The sequence below is a fragment of the Dermacentor silvarum genome, chromosome 6, assembly GCF_013339745.2.
Source record: "Dermacentor silvarum isolate Dsil-2018 chromosome 6, BIME_Dsil_1.4, whole genome shotgun sequence".
Taxonomy (NCBI): domain Eukaryota; kingdom Metazoa; phylum Arthropoda; class Arachnida; order Ixodida; family Ixodidae; genus Dermacentor; species Dermacentor silvarum.
In genome coordinates, this window is record NC_051159.1 from 136,763,859 (window position 1) to 136,789,923 (window position 26,065).

At 44.4% G+C, this 26,065-nt stretch overlaps 1 protein-coding gene across 3 annotated transcripts in view; it reads right to left on the bottom strand.

Annotated features, from left to right (window-relative positions):
- Positions 1–9,085: 9,085 nt before the first annotated feature.
- LOC119456917 (protein OS-9-like) overlaps positions 9,086–26,065 on the bottom strand; it is a 56,734-nt gene continuing 39,754 nt past the window's right edge. For all 3 annotated transcript variants that reach the window (XM_049669534.1, XM_049669535.1, XM_049669533.1), the window contains exons 10-13: positions 13,847–13,942; positions 10,682–10,870; positions 9,589–9,710; positions 9,086–9,502 (exon numbers count right to left, since the gene is read on the bottom strand). In XM_049669534.1, the coding sequence (XP_049525491.1) occupies positions 9,368–9,502; positions 9,589–9,710; positions 10,682–10,870; positions 13,847–13,942 (542 nt within the window). In that variant the 3' untranslated portion in view covers positions 9,086–9,367. The remainder of the gene's footprint in view (positions 9,503–9,588; positions 9,711–10,681; positions 10,871–13,846; positions 13,943–26,065) is intronic.

Below are 26,065 nucleotides of genomic sequence, written 5' to 3' on the forward strand. Positions count from 1 at the left end.
GCCTGGCGTCCTCACTGAACTAAAGGAGGCAGCTTTGTTTTATTTGGTGACTGTAAGGACAAGTTAATTGGTGATGTGTAGGTGAAGTTCAGAGTAGATGAGTAATTGGAGCTTTCGCAATAAATTATGCATTCAAGCACTCTAGAATGTTATGAGCGTGTCTAACAAGTAGGGAAGAATTGAACCTGCTGCCCTGGCAGAACTATAAAAGCCACCAAGGCCAAATTTAGCCAAAATTGGTGGTATGCTATAGAAACTCTCTGTGCGAAGTTAAATGTGGTTGGATCATACACAACCTTCGTAAAAAATTTTTATTCAAGTGCTAAAGCGTGTCATATGCTATGCTTCTCAGTATCCCAACATAGCTATAGATTACAGCTATAGGTTACAGCAGGTTTATATTTTGTGGAAAGGGGAGTGGGGACACGGTAACTGCAATGTGCGACAAAATTTTTACGTTCCTGATCGAGCGTGAAGCGTTGCGCATAATTATTGAATCGTCTTTTTTCTGTCCCTATTTTCAGGCGCCAAACACGTTCAGACTTGGTTTCAGCGATGTCCTCGGTGAAAGACATTTTGTTTATATTTGGCGAAAGTAAAGAGCGCGTTATGGACAATATGTAGGTAAACTTTAAAGACAGGAGACTAATTATGACATTTGCAGTAAATTATGCATGCAAGTGATCCGGAGCTTTATGAATGGGTTTTGCGAAGAAAGAATTTATCTCGTAGTTCTGGCAGATCAGTGAACTCTACGAATATCAAATCTAGCGGAAATTGAAAAAGGAGGGTGAGGGGAGGAGGCAGGGAGGGAGAGAGGGAGGGCACCATGGTAAATGTTATGGCGAAGTAACGTGTGTTGATGAATTACTGGCTTTTAAAAAATTCCCGACAAGAAGTGCTCCAAGAGATTACTTGCGGGCAAAGCTTCAAATGGTACAGTCATATACGAGCAACTTTTTAATGTATGCAATATAATTACAAGAAATTTAAAGTTTTATTGCAACTGTTCGAAAGAAACAGCTTCGCTGGAAGTCGAGTTGTCGCAAACATCTGCTGTCCTTTTTTTCTAGTGAATATAGAAAGTAATTTATGTTTATTGTACTTTGTTGCATAGAACTTTGACAATACTATTACCTAATCCAGCGATACATTTAGGCTGTAATCTTAAATACCAAGTATGTTTAATTATTAATATTGTTTGTAGCAAATGTACATTTTTTATGTGTCCTCTACTGCTGCTACTGGGCGGGATCCGAGACCTCTGTGAGACACTTATTGCCTTTTGTTCCTGCATCTTGAAATTTTATATAGTTGCAATAAATAAATCCAAATGCAAACAATTTTTCAGGCCGCGATGGTTGCCTATGTGTGATTGAGAAATAGGTCTATGTCTGTTAAATATAAAAATAACTGACAGACACATTTTCAGACTCTTTCACCTACTTTAATAGTAATTCGCAATCTCTCTCTCTCTATATATATATATATAGAGAGAGAGAGAGAGGTCAGATTATTTTGCGGTTTGCCCCTACTGGAGAAATGGTTGGTACGCCACTGTTAGAAGAGAATTTTCAATGAGTCGACCTCTCGCGTCGCATCGCGAGTCTCCCCACAACGTGTTGTGAGCATTAAAATCACCTATGCATAGGTAGGGTTCCGGATGTTGATATATGAGGTTATAGAAATCCGTTTCTATGAGGTGATAGTTTGGGGGGTATATACCGGGTGTTCAAAACCAAGCTCCACGGAACTTCCAAAAATCGCCTTTGGCAGGCAGCACAATTTCCATTGCCAAGCCGGCCCACTCGAAGAGGCAGATACCAGCAGCACGAGAAATCGAAACACACATTCAATCCATCAACAAAAATTGACCAATGAGCCCCCCCAATCAATTACTCCACGACACACTTTAGCCGGTGAGCCTGCAAGACGCATCCACCCGAAATGAATCCCCAGGATGACACCAGCTTCGAGATATTATTTGCTAAAGTGTGGGACAAAATACATGGGCGTTCCAGTTACTTTTGTGCTTCAATGTATAAAACAGCATTTTGGTACAAAAGCAAGTAGAACAAGAGTGCATTTTTCCGGCAAGATTGATGGCGCATATCTCCAAACTGGTGCCATTCTGGAAATCCTTTCCAAGCGGATAGGTCCGAGAAGCTCACCGGCCACAACTCGCAAACTACAATATGTGTCGCAATGTAATCAATGAAGAAGTTAATTTGTGAATCCCTGTTAATAAGTTGAAGATGTGCCCTGACCTCTCTTGCTACTAATGTCCTGGAAATTCTTTCCAAGTGGATATGCCTGACAAGTTCACCACCTACAATTAGTAAATTGCAATATGTGTCGCAACGTTAACCAGTAAATCTTAGTTAACCAGTGAATCTCTGTTGAATACACGCCTCGACCCCTCGTGCCACCAATGTCTACCCCCTCGAACAACCCAGCTCAATGACGAGGACCATGCCACCTGCCACAGGCGACCCTCAAAAATTCCCCGAAGCCCAATTCCGAACACCCTGTATATGGAACTAACAGTTACCAACTTATTGAAAAGAACTCCCCTAACTGACACTGCCTCAAGGGGTACCGTTTGTAAGGCTACATGATGACAAGCTACAGACTTGTCTGCAACGATTGCTACACCGCTGCACGAGGCGTGAGCCTCGTCGCGGTCTTTCTGGAAGATGACGTATTGACGAAGAAAGTTTTTGTGCGTTTCAGATGTGTCTCTTGACACAGCAACTTTGGATTATGTTTATGTAGGAGTTCTTTAACGTCATCGAGATTTTGGAGAAGACCCCTGGCATTTGTATTTGTATGGTACAGTATTTGTGTATCCATAGTGAAAGTGTTTTGTGCTGTGTGTTTAGGAGGGGAAATCTATGTTAGCCCACAAGGCCCTTTCCGGGCCCTGTGATGCGGGGTTTGTCTTTTTTGGCGCACTACTGCGAGCTGCGCCAATCCTTCGGCGTCTAAGATGCCGGTTGACTTTGTGATGTATCCATCAACTCTGCCGAGGCGCTGGATGCCTGCTCGCGGCGTACGCTTGCGGGTGTTTTGGGCTTCTCTGTCCGAGCCGAGGCCCTAGGTGTCGTAGAGCCCGCAGGCACGGAGGACTGCTGGGTCATATTGCTGGGTGGCGGAACAGTGCTGGCTCCTACCACCGAGGGGGCTGACGGTTTGACTGCCGGCACACTAGATGTGACTCGGACGGCCGCCGAAGAATGTGACGCTGCCCGCCACCGTATCACATCAACGTCAGATGGTTTGGATGAATTGTGAGTCATGGAAAAATGTCTGCATGCTTCTCGGAAAGGGATGTTCAATTTGACCTTGAGTTTGATGACTTCCTTTTCTTTTTTCCACGATGGACACGATCGCGAATAAGCTGGGTGGTCTCCATCACAGTTAACACAACGTGTAGCAGAAGTGCAGACATCTGAGGTGTGGTCATTTGAGGCACATTTTGCACAGGTAGAGCACCCTCAACAGCTTTTGAGACCCATGTCGAAACCGCTGACACTTGAAGCGTCGGCACGGATTTGGGATGTAAGGTCGTACGCAAATCTTACAGTATCCAGTTCCGATGTATTCAGGCAGGTTGCTGGTTCCAAAGGTGATAATCAAGTGCTTAGTAACAGATTGTTGAGTCTTATTCATTTGTGGAATTTGCATATTCTGGTGGTGAAGTCGAAAGACTCGGCTCTTCTTCCTACATTACCTGTCCAGACTTAGTCACTCCCCTCTACTAAAACTAGACTTTAGCTTCTTACTGCTGGATTTGTCCAGCTTTTCCAAAGTTTATATCTGGGCTATCCCATTAATAGGTCTTACGCCAACCTTGAAGACAAAAGGACGTCAGCACTATCCAATGAAAATTACCAAAAGCAGAGCACTAGAACATGAAGACAAGGCAAATGCACTCATTGTCATTAAATATAGATGAAGATAATTTAGAACCACCTCCACAACCGGGAAGACTATGTGCTAAAACACAAAGAAGGCACATATGCCAGCTATGTCCAGTACACAATGTTGAGTGGGCATTGGACAATCATGGCAAATGCTAGTGAAATTTCGCTCTCCAGGATCAATATTCTCCATCAGCAGAGTGGCTGAGAGGTATAATCCTGGTCTGCCAATCTGTTGATTGAGTTCAAATACTCCCAGCAGAATGAGAACTTTTCTTTCTTTGTAATAAAGGATTTTGGGATTCTAGTGATGGGCAGAAGGAGACATCAGCAGACATTAAAACGACCAGGGGAGTTCTATATCTCCTTGTATGCCCCTTGATATTGCACGGGGCAGCTATCATAGCGTGTATCAGTCAAAATTCATTTTAGGTTAAAATAAATTATGGGGTTTCACGTACCAAAATCTATGAGGCACGCCGACTCTGTAATAATTTCAACGACCTGGGGTTCTTTAACGCGCACCTAAATCTAAGTACACAGGTGTTCTTGCATTTCGCCCCCATCGAAATGCAGCTGCCATGGCCAGGATTCGATCAGTGACCTCGTGCTTAGCAGCTCAACACCATAGCCACTAAGCAATCACGGCGGGTGAATGAATTTTCATACACGTCACTAGAGAAATATACTCCACTGCTAGCTGTAGAACTGCCAGCACCGTAGTTGAACCAATTAAGGAAAGAAATGAGTAAATAGATGTTTAACACTTGGTTCAAACTTAAATGGCTGAAGATCGCTAAACCTCGATATAAAGAAATTGGTGAATGGGCACTACGTTGTATAGAAATTTCGCTACACTAAAATTCAACCTTTTTTGCTAAGTACTGTCACCGACCGATTCTTGCTCACTCAGAAGAAGTGTAAGAATATAACTTTACCCCGTTTTCCCTAACATGAACCAGCATGCCATCAACTTTCCGTTGCATTCCATTTGCGGTAAAAGCGTATCTTAAGTTTCACTTCTTTCGGTGGGAATTTGCCCTTTTCTTCAGCGAATCGACGGTAGCTTCTTTCGACTTCAATTATGGAGAGGGAGCTGTCAGTGCTATCCCAAAATGAGCGGCGACATCCTTTATCTCGCCGATCGAGATCGCTTTCTGGCTTTCAGGTGAGAAGGCATTGCGTTTAGCACTACGAACATTCACGCTTGTCATTTGCCACAGGAAGTAGGAAGTATTGGTCTTGGAGACCGCAGAACCACCATTATTACCAAATCGGGCACCAAAAAGCATGTATATGAAATACGAAGTGGTTCGTTATGAGAAAAGGAAAGGTTGGTGCTATCTTCTGCAGCCCTTGAGGGAGCACGGCTCAGCAAAAGCTTCAATTTCTCAATTGCACACCAACACCCCAGCGCCTCCATGGTAGTGTGATGGTGTGACATCGTGGATTTCAAAGAATTTTCTTGTTATTTAGGCTGTTGTGACACAGTAAATGTTCTCGCAACTTGCCAGGTTCAGTCTTTTGCTCCTTTAGAATACAGTGCAGTCCACTTAACAATGAATGAATTAGGCATGAGCAGACAACATCAAACATCCATGACGTTGTGGTGAACTTGAAGGTTGTGTTGCAACTCGTATTTCTTTTAAATGTGCAAGCATTTCTATATGCTTGCCCAACGAGAACTGTCAATCCGTCAAAACGATCGCTTACAAGATGGGAGCCCGCAGATGCGAGCGACTTTACCTTCATGCTGCCTGTCACTTCAACGCAAACGAAGTGGTGAGAACACAGCACTCACGAAGGTCTCGGCACACGCCGTACCCTGCCCCTTTCGCAGATCGCGTTCAAGATATGGGCCCGCGCATCTCTCTTCAACGCGAAGTGGCAAAAACACAGTGCGCGGAGCTATTAGCAGTTGATATACTCTCTGTCCGCTTCGCAGATTGCTTTCAAGATACGGTCCGCGCGGCTTCGCCAGAGTACGTTTGATCGGTCCGTGCCGCCGCCAGAGTCCTTTGATCACGGTTCGTAAGGGTTCGACATGGCTGGACAAGGCGCTAAACAGCGATAACGGCTTATGGTGAGCGGAACGTCATCAGCGCAAGCGACGCCACCACCTGCAGTACTTTGCTTGCGTTATCAATGCACCTTGTGCCACCGTCCTCACCAGTTCGTGTCGGCGCAGCGCTGTCGTTTGTACTGGCCAGATCAAGTGTCACAACACTGATACTGACACCACGCTGCATGGAGATGAGCAAGTGGCACACTGCTTATGCATACTTAGACAACTCCCAGAGGAGTTTCTGTGTGAATTTTTTTGCATCTTTTCTGGTCTATCAAGGCTCCTCATGCAGTACGAGAGGATTTTTAAAATATGAAAGCATTTCTTGCCTCGGTACAACGACTGTGTGAAAATAATTCAGAAAATCTAGTTCCACAAGGAATCGAACCCTGGCCTGCAGCTTGGCAAGCGAGAACCTATACTCAACAGCTGAGAAGAGGTGTGGAATATATGCAACAGTAGAGCGGAAGGGCATCACCACCATCATGCTGTCACGATATCAAAGCACATACACAGCTCGCACGTGGAGGGTTAGAAGGTCTGCAGAGATGCGAAAGTGCGTTTTGCATGCGAAAGCGACAGACAAATGGACACACCATCATTCTGCATTTGGCAGCAAAAGCGACAAAGACAAATGGACACCATCATTCTCCGCTCAATCTGCTGTAATGGAAGTTAAATACTATGTGTGCTGTACGAATGCTCTTGCGTAACTTGCACAATCATAGTAGATGAATTCTGCCAGATTTTCTTGTGGTATTGTAGAAGCATAACTTACTAATACAGCTCATTTTGCTCTTTAGTGTTCCTTTAAAGTTGCAAACTCCTAGAGTGAGAGTTTTAGGATGATGCTTCAGACACATCCTCTGAATTGAATTCTGGGGTTTTATGTGCCAAAACCATGACTTGAATATGAGGCACGCTGTAGTGGGGGACTCGGATTAAGTATGACCACCAAGGGATCCTTTAACATGCCCCCAATGCACGGGACACAGGTATTTTTGCAATTTGCCGCCATCAAAGTGCGGCTGCCGCGGCCAGGATTCAATCTCGCGACCTCGTGCTGAGCAGGGCAACACCATAGCTGCTAAATCACCGCAGCGGGTCAAGACACATCCTCTGATACAATAGATTCGACTTCAGGTGGAGTCATTGCAAATCTGAATGGTGGTCTGCCACGACTCAGTACATCTGAAAGAGAGCGTTACAGAGTGGTTGCTACAAAATAAAAAAGTAGTGTATGTATTTGAGTGCAAGTGCTGTTGGGTGTTACACGATGTCATTCAATGCGTGTTCTCATAATGTGAAACTGCCGCTGCTTTATCTTTGTTTCTTTATGTTCACTGTGTTGTGGGGTGTCCTTGCTACTGTCTGTCAAATGAAACGACTGTTTGTAGGGCATGGGCCTCGTCAGGCATTTTGCCTTTTGCCCTTCTCCTAAAGGTACTGTAAAACTGCTAGACTTTGAATAAACCTTACTACAAGATCAAATTGACAGTGCAGGAAGTGCACAGGCAGGGTGCCTACCCTCCCATCCCTGAAAAGACAAAATAGCAGTTTTCGTAGCTGGCAGGAATTCCAAAAGAGACCTTAAAAAAAAAAGGATTCTGTAGTTTTCCGGGTAAAAACTGCGATCTGATTATGCGGCATACTGTAGTGGAGGACTCGGATCAATTTTGACCACCTGGGGTTCTTTAACATGCACCCAACGCATACTACACAGGCGTTCTTGCAGTCCACTCCAATTGGAATGCGGCCATTGCGGCCGGGATCGAAATTACTTCATGCTCAGTAGTGTAACGCCAGAACCGCTGAGCTATCACGATGGGTCTACTCATTGAATAAGTGAAAATGCTAAGACACATTATGTAACATAAACATCTTTCTGTGACCTGAGTAAACATCAGAATAGTAAACTGCTGCGCTAGTTGGCGAGACATTTTGTGCAAAATGGAGTGCTAAAGTGTTACTAAAAAAAAAAAAATGTTGCAGTTTCGCCCAGAAGTCGAAACATCGATTGCAATAGCATATTATTATATGAGGCAAGGATAGTAGATTTATTGGCCGTATAAACTTGTAAACATTTGCTTACCAACTAAATGAGCAAGCATGGTGTCATGCACGCACAGGTAAACATGAACACATCTCACTCGATGACCATGGACACACGCTGTCAGAATGCTGACGTGATGAAGAACGGCAGCAGCAGCAAGCGAATTGCCCTTCTGCCTCTCGCTTCAGTGCAAACTAGGTGGCGGGAACATAGCTCACACGAAGGCATCAGCCCTCGGCGCACCTAGACCCCAGATCGCTTTCAAAATAGGGCCTGTGCAACTGCACCATACGTAGCCGCCACCAGAGCAGAACTCCCCTCACCTCTGCTGCCTTGCACGTGATAGACGACAGCGCGCTTCCTCCCTTTTGCACACGAGATCGAGCCACCATCCTTGTCAGCTCACCCTCGCTAGCTTTCACTTGCACCCACATCATACCGCGTGTGGCCACAATGTTATTGCACTTGGTCTTTATACGAACCACAGCAACACAGACGGCAGAAATTCACCTGGAGTGCCCATATAATTCCTATCACAATAAAAGCAGAGAACATGAATGGTAAAGACACCCAAAATGGGAAAGACATCTCTCATGTTTATGTTCTCCGCTTCTTTCCATACTACTTTAGCGCTCTCCTTTGCATGAAATATAGTGGAAACATCCCCTTGCATTGACAGTCGCATGTAGTAGTTTCTATTATCTTGCTGTGTTTAACATTCAGAGTGATTGTTGCTGTTCAAGGTTTCAAAGCAACACAGATGATCTAAAAGAGATGCCATAGTGGAGGGGCTCTGGATTTACTGTACACAAGTGCCTTTTTGCATTCTGCTCCCATCAGAACCAGGTCATAGTGGCCGGGAATCAAACCTGTGACCTCGTAATCAGCAGCAGAATCACCATAGCCACAGCCTCGTTTGTCCACCTTTGCCCCTATGTCCTTTTAGTGTTCTGTCCTGTTGTGCTTGTCACTGTTTATGATGAACCAGCTTGCCCAACCCAAATATACTTCAGGAGCGCTGAGCCACTTTCGAAATACCACTGATTCCGCATACTATTTCACTTTTATTTTCAGTAACAATGCAGTGAAAACATATACAAAAGGTGTGTTCACAACTTCAGCGAATGAGCCGAGACCAATACCTGCTGCATGTGAACAGGTGATAAGGTGCCCTTCGTGAGTACTTAAAATTACAGCCACAATGCACATTTCCCTTCCCACCCACTTCCGCCTTCCGTTCACACCTTCTAAAGTGATGAAAGTTCGTGTAGAGATTCCGGACAGCGGTGATGACTAGTTTTGCAATGTCTTGTGAGCGTGTGGTGGCTATCTCTCTTCCTCGTCTTCCGGAACTGAAGCTGGCGTGTCCGTATTGGTCTCTTCGTTGTTCCACACAAAATTGTAGTTCTTCTCTAGCCTCTGGTGCTTTTCGATCTCCTGGACAGCCTCTTGGTTTCCCATCTGTTTAATCAATACAAACACCAATAACAAGCTTGTTAAGCATTTTTACTGATATAAAATCAGAAATCTTAATTGTAAATACTTACCAGGAGGGTCACTATCATGTTCTGAAACTGGCGCGTCTCTTCTGGAGAAAGAACGTTCACGCCTTTGGCTTCCTCATCATCGTAATAACCAGCGGTGATGATTTTAACTTCAATTTTTCTTCCTGCAAAAAAAAGTTAATAAAAAATGGTTGTGCCATTTTAAAAGTGAGCACTTCATTTCTTGCACGTTTCATAAGGTTTTGACATAGCAAGTGACAGAAATCCTGCACAAAGCCATAGCACGAATGCAGAGAAAAATATTTTTCAAGGGAAACGCGCCACAGCAAACAAGTAAGCTATCACATAGCCAATATTGAATTCAACTACAATGAATCTATCTGTAACAATAAAACAATGGAATTGAGGAAATGAAAATTTTGCAATTGTTATAGGCTAAATTGATCCAACATGGGAGGTAATAATGCCGGCATGAATTAAAATTTTATTTTCAGCCCGCCTCCTTGCTCAAGAGATTTTCCATAATAGCTGTCCGACAATGACAAGAAAGGACTACTAAAGGGATATTAAGGACAAACCAGTTAAGTCAAAGAAAAGTGATAGCAACTCAGTGCTCTAATGTGCACTAAGGTATGGTATTATCGTATGGTATTATCTGTCACAGCCAGTGGCCGATATTAGTGATAACGAAGGCTTTGCGTCAAGCCAGCCAATGACAAAAGGCAAAAAGAAGGAAAAATTAAAACTATCATTACATATTACAGCCCTGAAACAGCATGGGCCTTGCAGCATGACCTCTTTTGCAGCGCAACCTTGTGACATGAGCACCCTCATCCTAGACAAGTACCCTTTTGGTAGCTGAGTACGTCTTTCGATTATTTTCATCATCAAAACATTCTCTCCATAAAAGCAATCTGTCTGCTTTCCAAAAGCATAACATAGTGAGAAAAACAGCGCATCAACAGGACCATTGAAAGATGAAACAACAGCGCCTGTGCTGTCTCGTCTTTCAGTTGTTGCGCTGTTTTTCTTGGAACGCTGCTCAACTAGCCCAACTTCACACACTTGCATAACATAGTATCAACCTAGGCCTGGCTTTGCATTTCCATCCAACATCCTAAATCGCACCACTTACCTCCTGCAGTAACACCAGCTTTCTGTAGCCTGTCTCGCAGTGCAGTCTCCAACTTTGACTTGTCCTCAGATGGCAAATCCAACTCCTGGTAAGTGGGAGCCTTCTTGCCAGGCTCCTTTGACTTGCGTTGGCCGTACCGACGAATACGAACTCGCAGGCTGCCCACTTCCTCCGGCTCCACTTCCGCCCCTATGTTAGGAATATTTTTTGATTAAAAAAGAAGAAAGAAAGAACAAGGCATTCATTTTTTCTTGCGCTAAGTACCAACTAGTCTAAGTCATAGTCATGTTTTTACTTATCGCTTGTTAGCTCCACGGGCTATGCACGAAAGTCGTTCAAGCGAAACGCGGATTTATTGTAAATACAGTGTAGACCGCTTATAATGTAAGTCGCTGGAGTCATGAATATCTGCACTATAACCAAAATCCCTGCACGTATGCAAAACATGTAGACCAAGCAGCCGCGCGTATCCGAGAATAGGAGCATGCGACTGGGAGTTTTGCATCCGTTTAAATTTACGAACGTTGAAAGGTTAATGTCCAAGTACCCACAATCTTTGCATGAAGCAGACAAAGTAATAATTTTAAAAAATGTCTCAGTTTCACCCGAAAGGCGAAGCATCAATTGCGATAGCAAATTAGCAGAGAGCTATAAGGAGTAGGGATAGTAGTTTTATCGGCTGCACATACTTGACACATACTAACTGAATTAACAAGCGTGGTGTCAACGCACACAAGCAAACATGAATAGACTCGATGATTGCAGACAACCACTGTGAAAACGCGGCGTGGGGAAACGCGGCTGCCCCATCAAGCGAAGGTTCGTGCGGTCTATCGCTTCAACGGAAACTGAGCGTAAGCACAGCGCATACAAAGGTCAGAGCCGTGTGGAGATCACTTTCAAGATACGGTGCGCGCGACGACACCAGCAGCCGGTACAGGCGCGAACGCATTTGTTGGAAGAATAAAAGCCCCCCCCCCCACCTCCCTCCCGTGCTGCCTTCCCGCTTTGCTCCTTTCGCGTGGGAGATTGCGTCGCCAGTTTCCCTTGCGCCCGGTTGCAGGATACGCATTTGGTGCCGCAGCACAGCGTCACCCCCCCTCCCTCCCTCCCATACCCCCATGGCCTTTCACACGATGGAAGTCGCGTTTGCTCTCTGCTGTGCGTTCGCTCTCCATGAAGGTGCCCATCCCCCACGCGCTTTCACTCGCACATACGGCGCGCAGCGACGATTTTATCGCCCTTGGACTTATGCTCCACCTCCGCATCGCCCTCGTTGATCTCCTCTCCCATCGGTGGGCGTACCGTACTTCGTTGAGAAGCGTGCTCGCTACCGCCCTTGTCGGCGAGATTTTCCCGCGGAAGCCGCATTATAACCGGTATTTCGTCTCATGCGGCTGCACTGTAAGCAGTATGCATATACATGGAGCGCTATGGGAAAATTAACGGGAGTCTGAAAAGACTGTACTATATCCGGCCCTGCACTATAAGTGGTTACGTTAGAGGTGGTCTATACTGTATGTAGATAAAGATACACACTAGCACCATCGGTTTGACATGCTTTGATGAGACGCTTGTCGGCTATCAAGCCGTGGTGCGCTGATGTCGCTTCGCACCAGAAGTGATGTGTTAAACAAGAAGGTGGTGGATCCTGTGAATGCAATTATGGAACAAGGCATTGTGATGAAGTTTGTTACGAACGAAGGCCTAAAACCGAGTGCAATTCACGCGATACTTCAAGCTCAGCACGGGGACAAGCTTCTAAGCTACACCACAATATACCCTGTGACTGCCGCAATCATGTGATTGTGCCGTTCATGTGCTATGTATCGGTATGGCAAGCCACCAACGGGTGATCAAACCGAAATTGACAGGATACCCTTTACTGGGCTCATCGAAGCCATCACATTTGCATTTATTTCCACAGACCCAATTAAAAATTTCTTCGTGCATATGCTTAAAAAGTAGACTTCCATTAATTTGAATCTGGTTAATTTGGTTTTTCAGTTACTTCAATCCTGACCGAAGGTCCTGGCAGGTGGCTGTGCATTTTATCGGCCCAAAATGTCATTATGTTTATCTTAAAATTGGCCTTCACCGCATAATTAGAACTTACTAGTCAGCAGGCACATGCCTGACCTTTATGGTGACCCCAATATAGTGGCCTCTTCAGTGTCAGCGTCTGTCACGGCAGAGCTTAGAAGACAGTGAATGCATTGAATACACATCTCCCATCGAAAACGCCTATTTGGTACCCCCCTAAGAAGATTTTCAAGTAATAATGGTAGCTCACAATGTCCAATTACGGTATTCACCCTCTAATGCACAGCTTTTCTTTACCAAAACATACTAGGCTGGAAATTGCCTGTACGATGAAATCAAATACAAAAGCAAAACCGTGTTCACATGCTTTACCGCATGACACTGATGTACTGTGGCGAAGCTGACTCTAGGAATCTGGCCACCATTACGCAACACACGAGACCCTTTCCTATTTTTCTTACTAAAAAATCAAATGTGTGTCAGATTTCGACTTTGTTTAGGAGATTTTGTGTCATTTATATGTTAGTTTTCCACTTCTGAGACACTGAAACCCGGGTGCCAATTTGGTTTGGGGGTGTGTTAAAATTGGGAAAATACTGCCCAATGAACTAAAGCAGTGTTTTTTCGTTTTTTCTACATCTCGTTTATTTCGACCTGCCAGATAATACGATCAATTTCATTGGCCCCGACAGGGTCGAAATAATGAAAGTTGATTGTAATGAATATAGGATATAAATTAAAATTAAATTCGGGAGTTTTATGAGCCAAAACCACTATCTGAATTCGAGGCATGCCAGAGTGGGGAACTATGGATTAATTTTGACCACCTGGGGTTCTTTAACACGCACCCAATGCAGTATTTGAGCGTTTTTGCATTACACCCAGATCGAAAAGCAGCAGCCGTGGCCAGAATCGAACTCGTGACCTCGTGCTCTCTAGGATTTAACGTAGGTATTTTCGTGCCAAGTGCAACTTTGTTATAACGATGTGAAACTGTGGTCTTTATTGAGTGGTCTACTAGCCTGAACTGTCTTAGTGTTTCTCGTCAATGTTCCATTACAGGACATTTAATATATGGCCATTGGCATTGATGCAGGCTAATAAGGGCATGAAGACATTCACCTGTTTGGCTCTCGAGGTCCTTATCTTCCCCCTGTTTACTTGCATCAGAGTCCACTTGGCCATCCTCACCAGGGTATCCGGAGTTGTCTTCATAGTCTGAGGGAAAAAAATGTGTGAAAGCATGCCATGCTGTCACCAAGGGAAGTATTCTGTGAGTGTCCACCCAGTGGACATGTCCATTTGGTATGCTGCCAAAGTTCTGATTGGTTGGGCTGCGGTACACGTGAAAAGGAGACAGACACCCCCATCCAATCAGCACTTCAGCAGCAGACGAAATGGACATGTCTGCTAGGTGGACACATACAGAATACCCCCGCCTCCCCCCCCCCCCCCAAGGCTTCTAGGCCAATGATCCACTCCACTGCTGTTCCGTAACCACATTTTTAGGCTTTCTGAAACCTTCTTTAGTCAGGTTTGGTCACTTAATATCTGGATTGCAGAACAGATAGAGTTATGTGCATTCAGTATGCATACATACGATGTACAGTCAGTGGCACAAGTTTATGGGGCATGTGTTCCGTGAATAAGTTGAACTTCCAAGCAGCATGTCCTTACAGCAAGTAAAACCGCATACCACTCACTATCTTGTTTACACGTAGCACGACTTACATAAAGCTGAAATCTTGAATACCAAGTTGCTTGCCCAGGCCGTGCAAACACAGGTTTTTCTCAGACTTCACAGTCGATAAACTTTTGATGCTCACTGTACAAACCATGCCCTTTCAAAAGTGTCAAATAATGAAGGGCTACTGATGCATAATCTTGGTGGCACTGTTAACAGTAGTAACTGTTCTTCTCATTGCCCTTTTGCAAAAACTCGCCTTACAGGCAAGAGCCAGTTATAAGAATAGTATGTGGAGGGAACTCGTTGCACATTTGGTGGCAAGAACGGCATCACAAGGATAATGCATGGGCAAAGTCAGCTAGTACATATTCTATCTATCATCTCACAGTTGTATTTCTCATTATCAGGTTTACTCGCTCATTTTATTTTTATTTTCCTTTTTCCGTTCCACTCTGGAATATTTTCATCCCCTTCCTCCTCTCTAGGCAAAGTAGCATATCAGCAGTCGTATGCATGCCCGCATATTTCTCCGCCTTCCAATGAAGAGCTTCTTTTTCTCTCATTACTGCAACTGCAGAAATTGAACATCTGTTCCAGGAAAACTACTTGTAATGTGTAATGGAACTTATGTTCAGGGAGTTAAGAGATAATCTTATGTTGTGGATTTCGCTTAACTGAGATTTGTTATAAGAATGTATAACAAAGAGAAGGGAAGCGTAGTCGAGGACGGCAGACAACTAGGTGGGGTGATGAAGTTGGGAAATTTGCAGGTGCAAATTGGAATTGGCTAGCGCAAGACAGAGGTAATTGGAGACCGCAGGGAGAGGCCTTCGTTCTGCAGTGGACATAAATACAGGCTGATGATGATGATGATACCAATGTTTGACTGTGTGATGTTGTACATCATTGTATTACTCTATTATGTATACTACTAGAATCATACAGTAGACTTCTGTTAATCCCGCTCCAGTTAATCCAATTTTTCAGTTAATTTGGTAACAACCAAAGGTCCTGGTGAGCACCCGTACATCTACATGGACCAAAACTTTTTATATTTCAATTCTGAAATTGGCCCTCATCAGATAATTTGTTTACTTGTCAGCACGCATATGTCTGACCTCAAAGGTGACCCAGATTGTGACCCCAACGGCTGCAGTGTCTGTGTTGGCGGCACCAGGGCAGTGCTGGATTAAGGTGGGGTCTATGGGGGCTGCAGCCCCGAGCACCCAACTTTCAGCGGCCCCGCTCGACCATTTGAAAAAAAAAAAAAAAAAAAAAATCACCAGCCCTTCCCCTGTCGAGAAAATGGGGGTAAGCGAAGCTTGTCGGGTGTGTATCTGACCTTCGTGGTGATTTTCTTTCTTTCTCTCTCTCTTTCTTCCTCTTCCTTTCTCTCTCTCTTTATTTCTTTCTTTCTATATCTCTTCCTTTCGCTCTTTCTCTCTGACCTTCGTGCTGACTTTCTTTCTTTCTCTCTCTCTCTTTTTCTTTTCCTCTCTCCTTTCTCCTCTCTTTCTTTGTCTGACCTTAGTGGTGATTTTCTATATTTCTCTCTCTTTCTTTTTTGTCCCTGGTATATGCCATTGAGCTTGGACCCTTTCTGCACTATCACCCGGATCGGCTCACTTTTCAGCGTGACACTGCCGACACTTGTGAGCCTAGAAAGCTTCGCTTAAAAAGAAAGTTCGGAGCGTGCTTGCTGCCCACATTGTCATCAAAAGCCAACAGCCGGGGCAACTTCTTGACAGCCGAAGCGTTCCTTTCGGTACAGGGTGTTTCGGCAAAAAATAATTCTGAGCATGGCACCAAAACAACGTAAGGTATGCATTTACCATACAAAAATTCAAAATTGTGTAAGCAACAAATAAAGCTTCAGATTACAATGTCTAACAGTAGCAACAAGCAGAATAATCACTTGCAGACGCGAGAGAATCGCCAGAAGAACGCGTATATGTCAGATAATAACCGTTAAATAACACTAGAAATCATGCAAAGAAATTAGTTTCCCAAACTCATAAAGGTTATGTATATTTTATCACTATAATCAGCGAACGTAACATGTGGGTTTAGAAAAATTCAGCGTCTTAAACCAGTCATCATCATGACCGTCGTCGTTGGGGCCCCAAGGATGCAGTTAGCCCCGGGCCCCGAAATTTCTTAATCCGGCACTGCACTAGGGGTCAGCAAATGTAGTCAAACATGTACGTTATCTGTCGACAAAAATGCCGATTTTTGGCCTGCACAGAAAATTCTGCCAAATGCAGGTGAAAAATACGAATTTTCCAAGCAAGAAAATGGCAGCTCACATTCAATTACAGTCGAACCCACTTATAACAATATTCAAGTGTCACGAAGATTCCATTGATGTAACCGATAATTGTTATAACCGGATTGCATGAAACAGTCAAAATATGGGGATGGGGAGCTGTTGTGAGAAAACTATAATGGCAGGGAGGCCAGTGCCCCTCCCCACCACCTTCCTCCTTCCGGCTGTTCATGTTGTTGACTTGTTTAACTGCTTAACCCTGCTTCCTGCGTGCTCCGATCGTATGTAACAAGCCGTGGCTGTTGGCGTTCAAGAATGGCACTGCTATATCAACTGCAAAGTGGAGTTACGGGCAGCAAGTGACATGCAGGCTCCACCGAGGCATTGCTTTGGTGGCCTCAAAAGGGGCCTTTTAAAAAATGCGAGAAGATTGTTGCGGCAGCATCTCAGCTCAAGAAATACAGAAGAAACGCTGGGGCGAGATCGCCACCAAGCATCTCGCCACGTACCGTATTTACTCACATAATGAACGCACTTTTCTTACCGATAAATATGCGCAAAGTTGGGGGGTACGTTTATTATGCGGGGTAAAATTTTTAGCGCTAGTTTTTTGCCATGGCCACCTCTAAAAACGTAGGAGTTTGATTGGAAATGTGGGGGGTGCGTTCATTACGTGAGTGTGTTCATTATGTGATGAAATACGGTACTTCTCACTGGCTTGCACGAGAAAACCTCATGTCTGCCAGCTTTGCTTGCTTTACGCGAAGCTTGCCTACATCCTTCACTCGCGAAGGTCCCTCACGAAAACAAAGCCCCGGAGGGACTGAATCATCTGCAGGGCCTCCTATGAGAACAACGTTGAGGCAGCCTGCCCTACCGCGTCATCGCTGCCGTCGTCGCCGTCACTATCCCATGCAAGCACGTTCGCGACGATCGCCTCATCGGTTAGAAGCACTTCATTTCCAAATCTATAGCAGTGCGCTTTCTTTTCACCGACAACATCGTGCATTGCCGATGATCAGTGGCAATGCACTCAAGGCATCAGCCATCTTCCGTTTCGGCGGCAAGTCAGACGAGGCTGAGAAACCACGTGACCCGGAACGACTTCGAGGCAACCAACAAAGACAAGCACGAGCGACACACTCCATCGACAGGGTTGCCAGATCCAGAAAGTTAAATATAGTCAGGAAATCGCGGAAAGTAGCCAAAAAAGTAGCCAGTTCATTGCAGGTGCTTAAAAGGTAGCCAAAAAAGTCGCCGTGGCCAATCACTTAAGAAGAAAACATTTCTGTAGCTGATTATGAATTGCTCCATTTGGAGCTGTTGTGTTTAGTGCCCTTCGACTTATTTAAAACGTGACTTTGGAATCAAGTTGGAACTGGTGGCTCCGTATTCGTATTCAGGAATTATCGCTGCGCAAATGATTAAGTAAACATAAGTAGCTGTCACTGAACTCTGGTACCAGCAAATATGTAGTGTGCGCAATTCTCGCTCTTTTAGTATTTCGTCAATGTATCCCTGTGCTATATCTCAACTTTGCAAGGGAATATCATATATTAGTCAGGTTTTCTTATCACATAAGAAAAGTGTCTTTTCTAGTACTTTTTATAGTCATGTAGCAGCACCAGCAACGTGCAGAACTGTGGTCGATGCCATCGGCGTATTGCCCACGTTCGCACCTAACGCGCGCGGCATCCGTGACTGTTGCCGGTGCCTACAGCGGCGACTCGGAGGGTTTCGGCCAGATCAGAACTGGACACTCGTCGAGCAGCGTCGGAAGTCTTTGCCACTTCTCGCCTCGCAACGTTTCTATATAAGTTTCTGTTTGTAGATGTGTGCTTACTCGTGCTTAAGGAACTTCACGTGCAACACATGCACGGTACATCTACAGTCATATATCAGTCATATGGAATCAGCTAGCGCAAGACGGGTAATTGGAGATCGCAGGGAGAGGCCTTCGTCCTGCAGTGGACATATATATAGGCTGATGATGATGATCGATGTGTTCTCACATGCCTTTACTCAAGTTCATCCTGGAACTGTAATATAGCTTCTGTTTCGACCTTATAATTTTCTGAGCAATCAACTATAAATGGAGACATTCCACAGAATGAGTCAGAAGGTGTTCCTGTTGAATGAATTTCGTCGGTTGCAAGGTGGAGGTTGCGTCCTCGCTTCCAAATACACATGGAGAGGATGGTCATTGCTCATCGTGTGTGTCATAAGAGACGCAGTACAGCGAATTATACTATTTATTTGTAATATTTTGTCTGGTTTGTCCGCAGTTCTTATAAAAAATCTTGATTTTAAAAGAAGCCAGAAAGCAACCAAGTAGCCAACCTGAAAATTTTCCCACCACGAGTTTTCAAAAGTAGCCAATTTGGTGGAAAGTAGTCAAACCTGGCAAAACTGCAGAACTGGGCAGAATGAGCGGCCAGCGAGCAATCTGGGAGCAGCGGCCAGCAGAGTTGGCACGGTCCATTCGTGTTTTGGAGGGCGGCGCGGCATAGAGCTATGGGCTCAGCCTATTCGTAATCGGAGGGGTGGAAAGGCGATTGGAGAGAGGCGCGCGAGGCTAGCGATGCGGAGAAGGTTTGAAAACAACACGCAGCAGCGTGCAGCGGCTCGAATTTCTTTCTTTTCAAGGATTTTGCATTCCATTCGCTTTCAGCACAGACACTCAGTAGCCAAACTTCATTGTTATAACCGATAATACATGGGGGCATTGTAGTAAGCCGGTTATTTCACCATAGAAAACATAAAAAAGTTGGCGGTGCAGCAGCTTCTCATTGTTATAAATGATATATGTATTGCTAAAACCGGTACTGTTATAGGTGGGTTTGACTGCATTAGTAATTATCCAAATCAAATGTGCACATTTTTAAAAAAATGGCCTGAAAATTGCACACAGATTACAATAAAATACGAAACCAAAACCCTGGCAACAGAATGATTGGCAAAGCAGCGCCAGGGTCCTTCAATACTTTTCTCCTGGTCATGAAACTCCCGCGTAACCCTATGGGAGAGCTTCATAAAGCGACCGCAGTTGCGGCGCCGCGGTGCTCGCGTCGCTAGAAGGGCGACGGGGAAGGCGGCCGCTGCCGCCGGAAAGCGGAGTGTCGGCGCGGCGTGCCGTTGTGCGTGGTTGTTTTTTGTTTCGTCTGAACATGTCTCTCCATGTAGCGACATCGACACTTCGTAATTCACCATAGCAGTGATGCCTAACACTTGCTGTGCGCCAGGCTGCCGTTCCGGATACAAGGGCGTCGACGAAAAAGTCTCCTCATTGTTTGCCAGCCAACCCGGAACTACGCAACAGGTGAAAACGAGTAAACCCGCGACAAGAAACTGCCTGGTTCTCGTTTGAATCGAAGTACTTTCGCTTGTGCGAAAAACATTTTGATGCCGGAGATATTATTCGTGCGGACGTGTCTACAGTGAATGGAAGCGTTGTGTCACTGCCACGCGATCGACCCATACTGGTAGAAGACGCCATTCCGAGGATTTCCTAGGCGTACCTGTGTACTTGTCTAAGCCCAAAGAACGTTCGCATGCACCGACACGGCGCCCACCTGCAAAAAGGCGGCGAGCGGTATCTTCAAACTGCGCTGAAGCCGAAGTTGCGGCCGTCTCAACCGCAGACGTCACCGATGCAGTCGAAGAAGAAATTCACGGTTAGTCTGGTGTCACCTTTGGAGTATGCTACTTGCTCACTACGCAGGCAAGCTGGCATCACTCTCATTACGAAATTCGTTCTTGGTCATTATTTACAGATGAAGTACGAACTGTGAATCGCCTTGGCGGTGCTGATGCAGAGTGCCTAACACAGCACACCGTTTGCTTTGCCTCAGAGCTGCAAAGGGTGAAGGCCCAACTTCGCAGTGTGAAGCAACAACTTCATTCGTGTCAGCGGAAGCTTGCAAAAGCGGAGGTGCAGGCAAATAAAAAAACGTGGCATGCAGGAAACCATTCAGAAGCTATCGGGCGGCGAGAAGCTCATCATAGATCACTGCATCATGAAGGCAAACATGAAGTCAACGAATTCAGTGCGGTAAGCCTCCATTCCTGATGATTTTTTTTGTACAAACCGCGACAGTGTCTGTGTTTTAGAGGTTTACTTGAAGCGCGGCATTTGTAATGAACGTGCTTACTTTTTGCTTAATGATCCAAACGAAAAAGTGATAGCGCTGACTAAAATGAAGATGGGCCACGCCTACTCTTATAAATGCAAGATCTCTTTCAGGATAAAGAACCTACTGCTAACCAGGTAAACTTTTTATTAACACACCAAAACAACTTGCGGAGTAGCTGTGCACTCTATGGAAATGTGATGATTGTCTAGCCATTTGATGCTAATAGCATACACGTCTCGTTTTATTGCAGTGGAGATCTATTATGCTTTCTAGTGTATGAAATTTCTCACTCATGTCATTCACTGAGTGATAGAGCAAGATATTTATGTTTCAGATTGATACCCTGGTAGTTCTTTTGGACGATATACTACTGGAGCCGGCTGAGTGCCTGCAAGATATCAATCGTCCGGAGTCAACGAAGGACTACATTTTGGACTACCTTGGTGGCTAGGTTGCAAGAATGTTTGCTAAAATAAGCTGCAAGGATTGCCTCCAAACACTGAGGAGCACCTCCCGAGAGCCAAGTGCACTGACCGAAATAAAGACTAGGGGATTTTTTCAAGTGCCACCAGACCAGCTGCTTTGCCTTCTGCAAATTGTGGACGAGCACCTAGAAGTGTGCGCCGTGGACAATATAGCCCGTGCCATTGTCTACATGAACATTGTTGAAGACATCCTGCTGGACGACCGTACTTCGTCGGCCAGTGTTGGCTGCGCAACAGATTTTGTACGCACTACGGCTGAAATTGTGCATTTTCTTAATTAAGTGCCGTTTGCATGTTTTTACACGCGAAATTAAGGAACAGACTATTTCGTGCTGGTGCTCGTTCATCCTGTCCAGCCACAGGAGAGAGGAAAGCAGTGACAAATTATTTTTCCTGGTGTTTTGTCTCATTCCCTCTATCCACCAACTTTTCTGCCAGTCTATCAAACGCAATCTTAATTGAAACTATATGTGCAGTAGTGCTTGCGGCACTTTTTATTCTTGACGCTTGCTAGTAATTACTCCCTAATAATTGTATACCATGCCCTCCATTCCGCCCTTTTACTAAGTAGACACTGTCCTGCATGGGGTAGCGTGGTTAGCACAAATCAAAATGCTATCCACAAGGACCTGCTGCAAGCTTGTTTTCTGTTTGGCAGAAAAAATAATACAAAAAATTAGGCTCTAGTTGGATTAAGAAAACTGAGTATAAAGACAAACAAGAGAAACACGCAAAAAATAATATAGTTATTCAGTTTGATCGGTAAATGTAGCCTTGAATGACCTAGTGACGATGGAAGCTCCGAGCTGGTTTCAATCTGCACTCGTATTTTCATAAAAAGACTCGGGTGGTGTTTTCGGGTGATTATAAGTGAAACGCCAACATTGAACTGATGGTCAGTGCGACATTAAATTTGAATGGATGAAAAAAGAATACACTCGCGCAGGTTTGAACTGTTCATGTTTAAATTTGTATGGGTATAAATGCAAGAACTTTCGCTTAGAAACTGCTTATATTGCCTGTATCTAGCATGCGCAGTTCGCAGCTGCTGCTGCAAATAGTGCCAAGATGACTTTATTCAGACGTGCCTGTTCTGCGTGCGAAATTCCCATTGGCAGCTTCGCGATGCCCCAGAATAAACGCAATTAACAGGAGAATAAGCGCTGCGGACCGCCAGCGCGCGGTAGGGTGCACCATAATTTCTTGCGTAAGCAACGTTAATCTGTGGGTCAGCTAAGCTTAGTCATGGCGCACTGTATAATTTAAGCACGATTTTAATCACCTACGCAGGAATCAAGAAACGTAGGTATAGGTACGATCATGCACAAGCGAAATTGCAACACTTGACGGGCAGCCTTGGGTGAACCATTGCTAACAATCAATGACTTGAAGTAATAAACAACTCGCATGCTAGCTTATTTGGTCAAGAGTAAGCACTGCTATGTTCAGTTAGTGGACACAGTGAAATAAAAATGTGGGCGAGGTGTTTTTTTGGGGAAACATCCACGCAAACGCGCGACTGCCCTTCCAAGCGCGGCAGATCTGTGCCCTTCTACTCACGGCGGCGCCTCTGGTGGCAGCTTTTGTCCCTATATGAAACTTCGGTGGGAGTTTCATGACCAGAACAAAGCATTGAAGGACCCTGGCAGCGCTAAAAAAAAATCACCGACGATTATGATACTCCCTAATGTGAAATTTGAGTGCAGCTGTATACGTGTTTTCATTTCGCGATATAATGAGGCCCCGATCACCGCACCGACTGGCAGAGCCACGTCGCGCGGTGCTATATATAGACTGACCACATAGTTTCCGCTTCCCGGCAACTGCAACTTATGCAACCGTAATCTTTACTGGGAAACGCTTGCAGCAATAGCTATGCACGAAGGTGAGCTTTCTGGTTCTTTCTCTATCCCCAACACAGCCAGTGCCACCGATTCGTGGACTTGAGCGCCATCTGGTGGTGCTTTAAGGTAGCCTCCTCCACTTTCCTCCTCATGCTCTCTTCGTTCTTGCCGTACTTATTCACCATGTTCATTCTTTCATATGTTGCTGTGGACGTTTGCTCGGTTACGCCGCTGAGGCATGCTGACACTCAACGCAGGAATGGCGCCTAAGAGCTACGCTCTAAAACAAAGAGACAGACGTACATAGTACACATGACGGGCGCTGTACTATGTATCTCTGTCCCTGTGTATTTTAGCGCTGCTTTCCCAACTATTCAACCATGAACCAACTCGCCCAAATGAAAGTTATAGTTCTGCATTAGCAACAGCCTACTGTGAGAGGCAGCATCATCGACACGACATCGCAAGATGGTGGCAAAACAAGATTTTGCATGGGATGGCGACAATGACTGATCACATTCAGGCTTTAATTAGAAAAGCTTATTCAACAGGTAACTTATTTCACATGCAAAACTGGTGGGAACAGAGTTGCATCACATGTTTTTGCCATTTTGTAGACTTGTGCACGTCGCAGGAAAAACTGGTGAAGTGGTTATTCTATGCATGGGCCACCAACTCCTTTGTGACTGAAGTGGAGCTATTAAAAAATGCGGAATATCAAACACAGTAGACTGGACAGAGGGTGACACATTGCGATTCACAGACAGTGATAAAGAAGTGTCCGAGATTGACGATGTTGGAGACAAATTTCCATTCTCTGAAGATAAATTCTGCAGGTTTCATCTTATTTGTAATTTACAGAATCTGAGTCAAGCTTTCTTTTTGTTGTAAAGTGGGTTGCACATTATGTTTGGGTGAGCATTGTTTTCTGCTATGAACCTATGAAAATTGGGTGCGCACAAGATTTAGGGGCACATGGGAATTGGTACTGCCAAATGAAGCAGCAGTGCATTTGAACTTTCTTTTTCTGCCTCTTTTTTTAATGCCAACATGCCAGATAATTTGATCAATTCCATGTTCTTGTTAAAGTCAAATTAATGAAAGTCAACTGTACTTTTGATTGTATTTCTTTACAAGTGCATAGTCTTTTTACTCACTCCCACTTAAAGGTCAACTGCAACAAAATTTTGGACCACATAGAAAGCTCACTTTCAGATTGTGCAGATATTGAGCAGCCTCCCTGTAAAATTTTGTTTGAGATACGAGTGAATGCATAATGAAATGCGAACAAAAGTAGATGTTTTTGATAGTAAAACTGAAGAAAATGCCGCCATTAACTCTCACCAAAATAACACACAACACAGAATGTTCAGGACTAGTGGCATGAGCTCCTAGATTAGACAGCGTCTGCCACACACCGCACATCTCGGAGGCAACATGCTGAGATTTGCGTTATATCCACTAACCGTCGGGTGCATGCGCCATCTGCTAGGTGCTACTTATCAAATCAGTTTATTTCCCAGAAAGAACAGATTCTGGAAAGGTCCATTGGCTAAAAGCTGTTATGGACAGCTTGACTGGGCCAATGAACCCATTACAAGGCAGTTGGGACTAGAAAAAGAAAAATTGGCAAGAAGTATAATACATAATATCGTAAATAGGAAGTAACAAAATGTTGTTCACCATTATAACACCAAAATAACACACAACACAGAATGTTCAGGACTAGTGCCACTTCTTGGCATGAGCTGACAGTGTCTGCCACACACCGCACATCTCGGAGGCAACATGCTGAGATTTGTGTTATATCCACTAACCGTTGGGTGCATGCGCCATCTGCTAGGTGCTACTTATCAAATCAAATCAATTTATTTCCCAGAAAGAACAGATTCTGGAGGGGTTCATTGGCTAAAAGCTGTTATGGACAGCTTGACTGGGCCAATGAACCCTTTACAAGGCAGTCGGGACTAGAAAAAGAAAAATTGTCAAGAAGTATAATACATAATATCGTAAATAGGAAGTAAGGAAATGTTGTTCACCATTTCAATATACCAATACACTAAATAAAGGAAACAATAAAATACGTGTGTCAGAACATTATATGAACTTTACATTTCTTAAGAAAAAAAAGACACCAGAAAAAAATACATAGTACAAAGGTAAGGTATACAACCACAGCAAGAATCAGTATTGAAAACACTGACTTATCACAGACATGACATATCTATACAATGCCAAATTTTCTCGATATTTGTTTTGTATTATAGAAAAGTACAATGAAGTCACAAAAGTACAAACAAAAGAGAAAAGAGGGAGATCGCACAATAAGTGCATTTTTCAATGCCTCGTGGCAACGAAATCCATTCATATTTACAGGAAGGAACCGCAGTTCTTTTAACGAGAAGTTTCTTACACGGCTGTATTTATTGAGGATCATTGGCAAATTGTATCGCAGCGTTTGAAATTTATAATTATTGCGAAACCTTTGAACAAGCCAGATATCAGTGCTTCTTGCGCGTGATATCTGATACGTGATATTAACTTAAAGGCTGTTAATAAAAACTATACAATTACTAGCCCTGCAGCTATGCCCAGATTACTTCAATAGTATAACAGTCGACTTCCATTGATTCAGCTCAGATGGCACCGACGAAACTAATCGAATTATCCGGCAGGTTGAATTAAACATGCCAAAAAAATGCCAAAGCACACCTCCGATTCATTTGGCAGCAGTAAATACGCCGATTTTCTATGCGCCGAAAGTATAAAACAAACATAAAAATGGCATGAAAGCTCCTAAACAAAGTTCCTAACGCACACCCGACTTTTTAGCAAGAAAATGGGCAAGGATCCAATATGTGTTGTACAATGACGACCGGTTTCCAAAAGTCAGCTTCGCTGCAACACACCCGTGTTATGCGGTAAA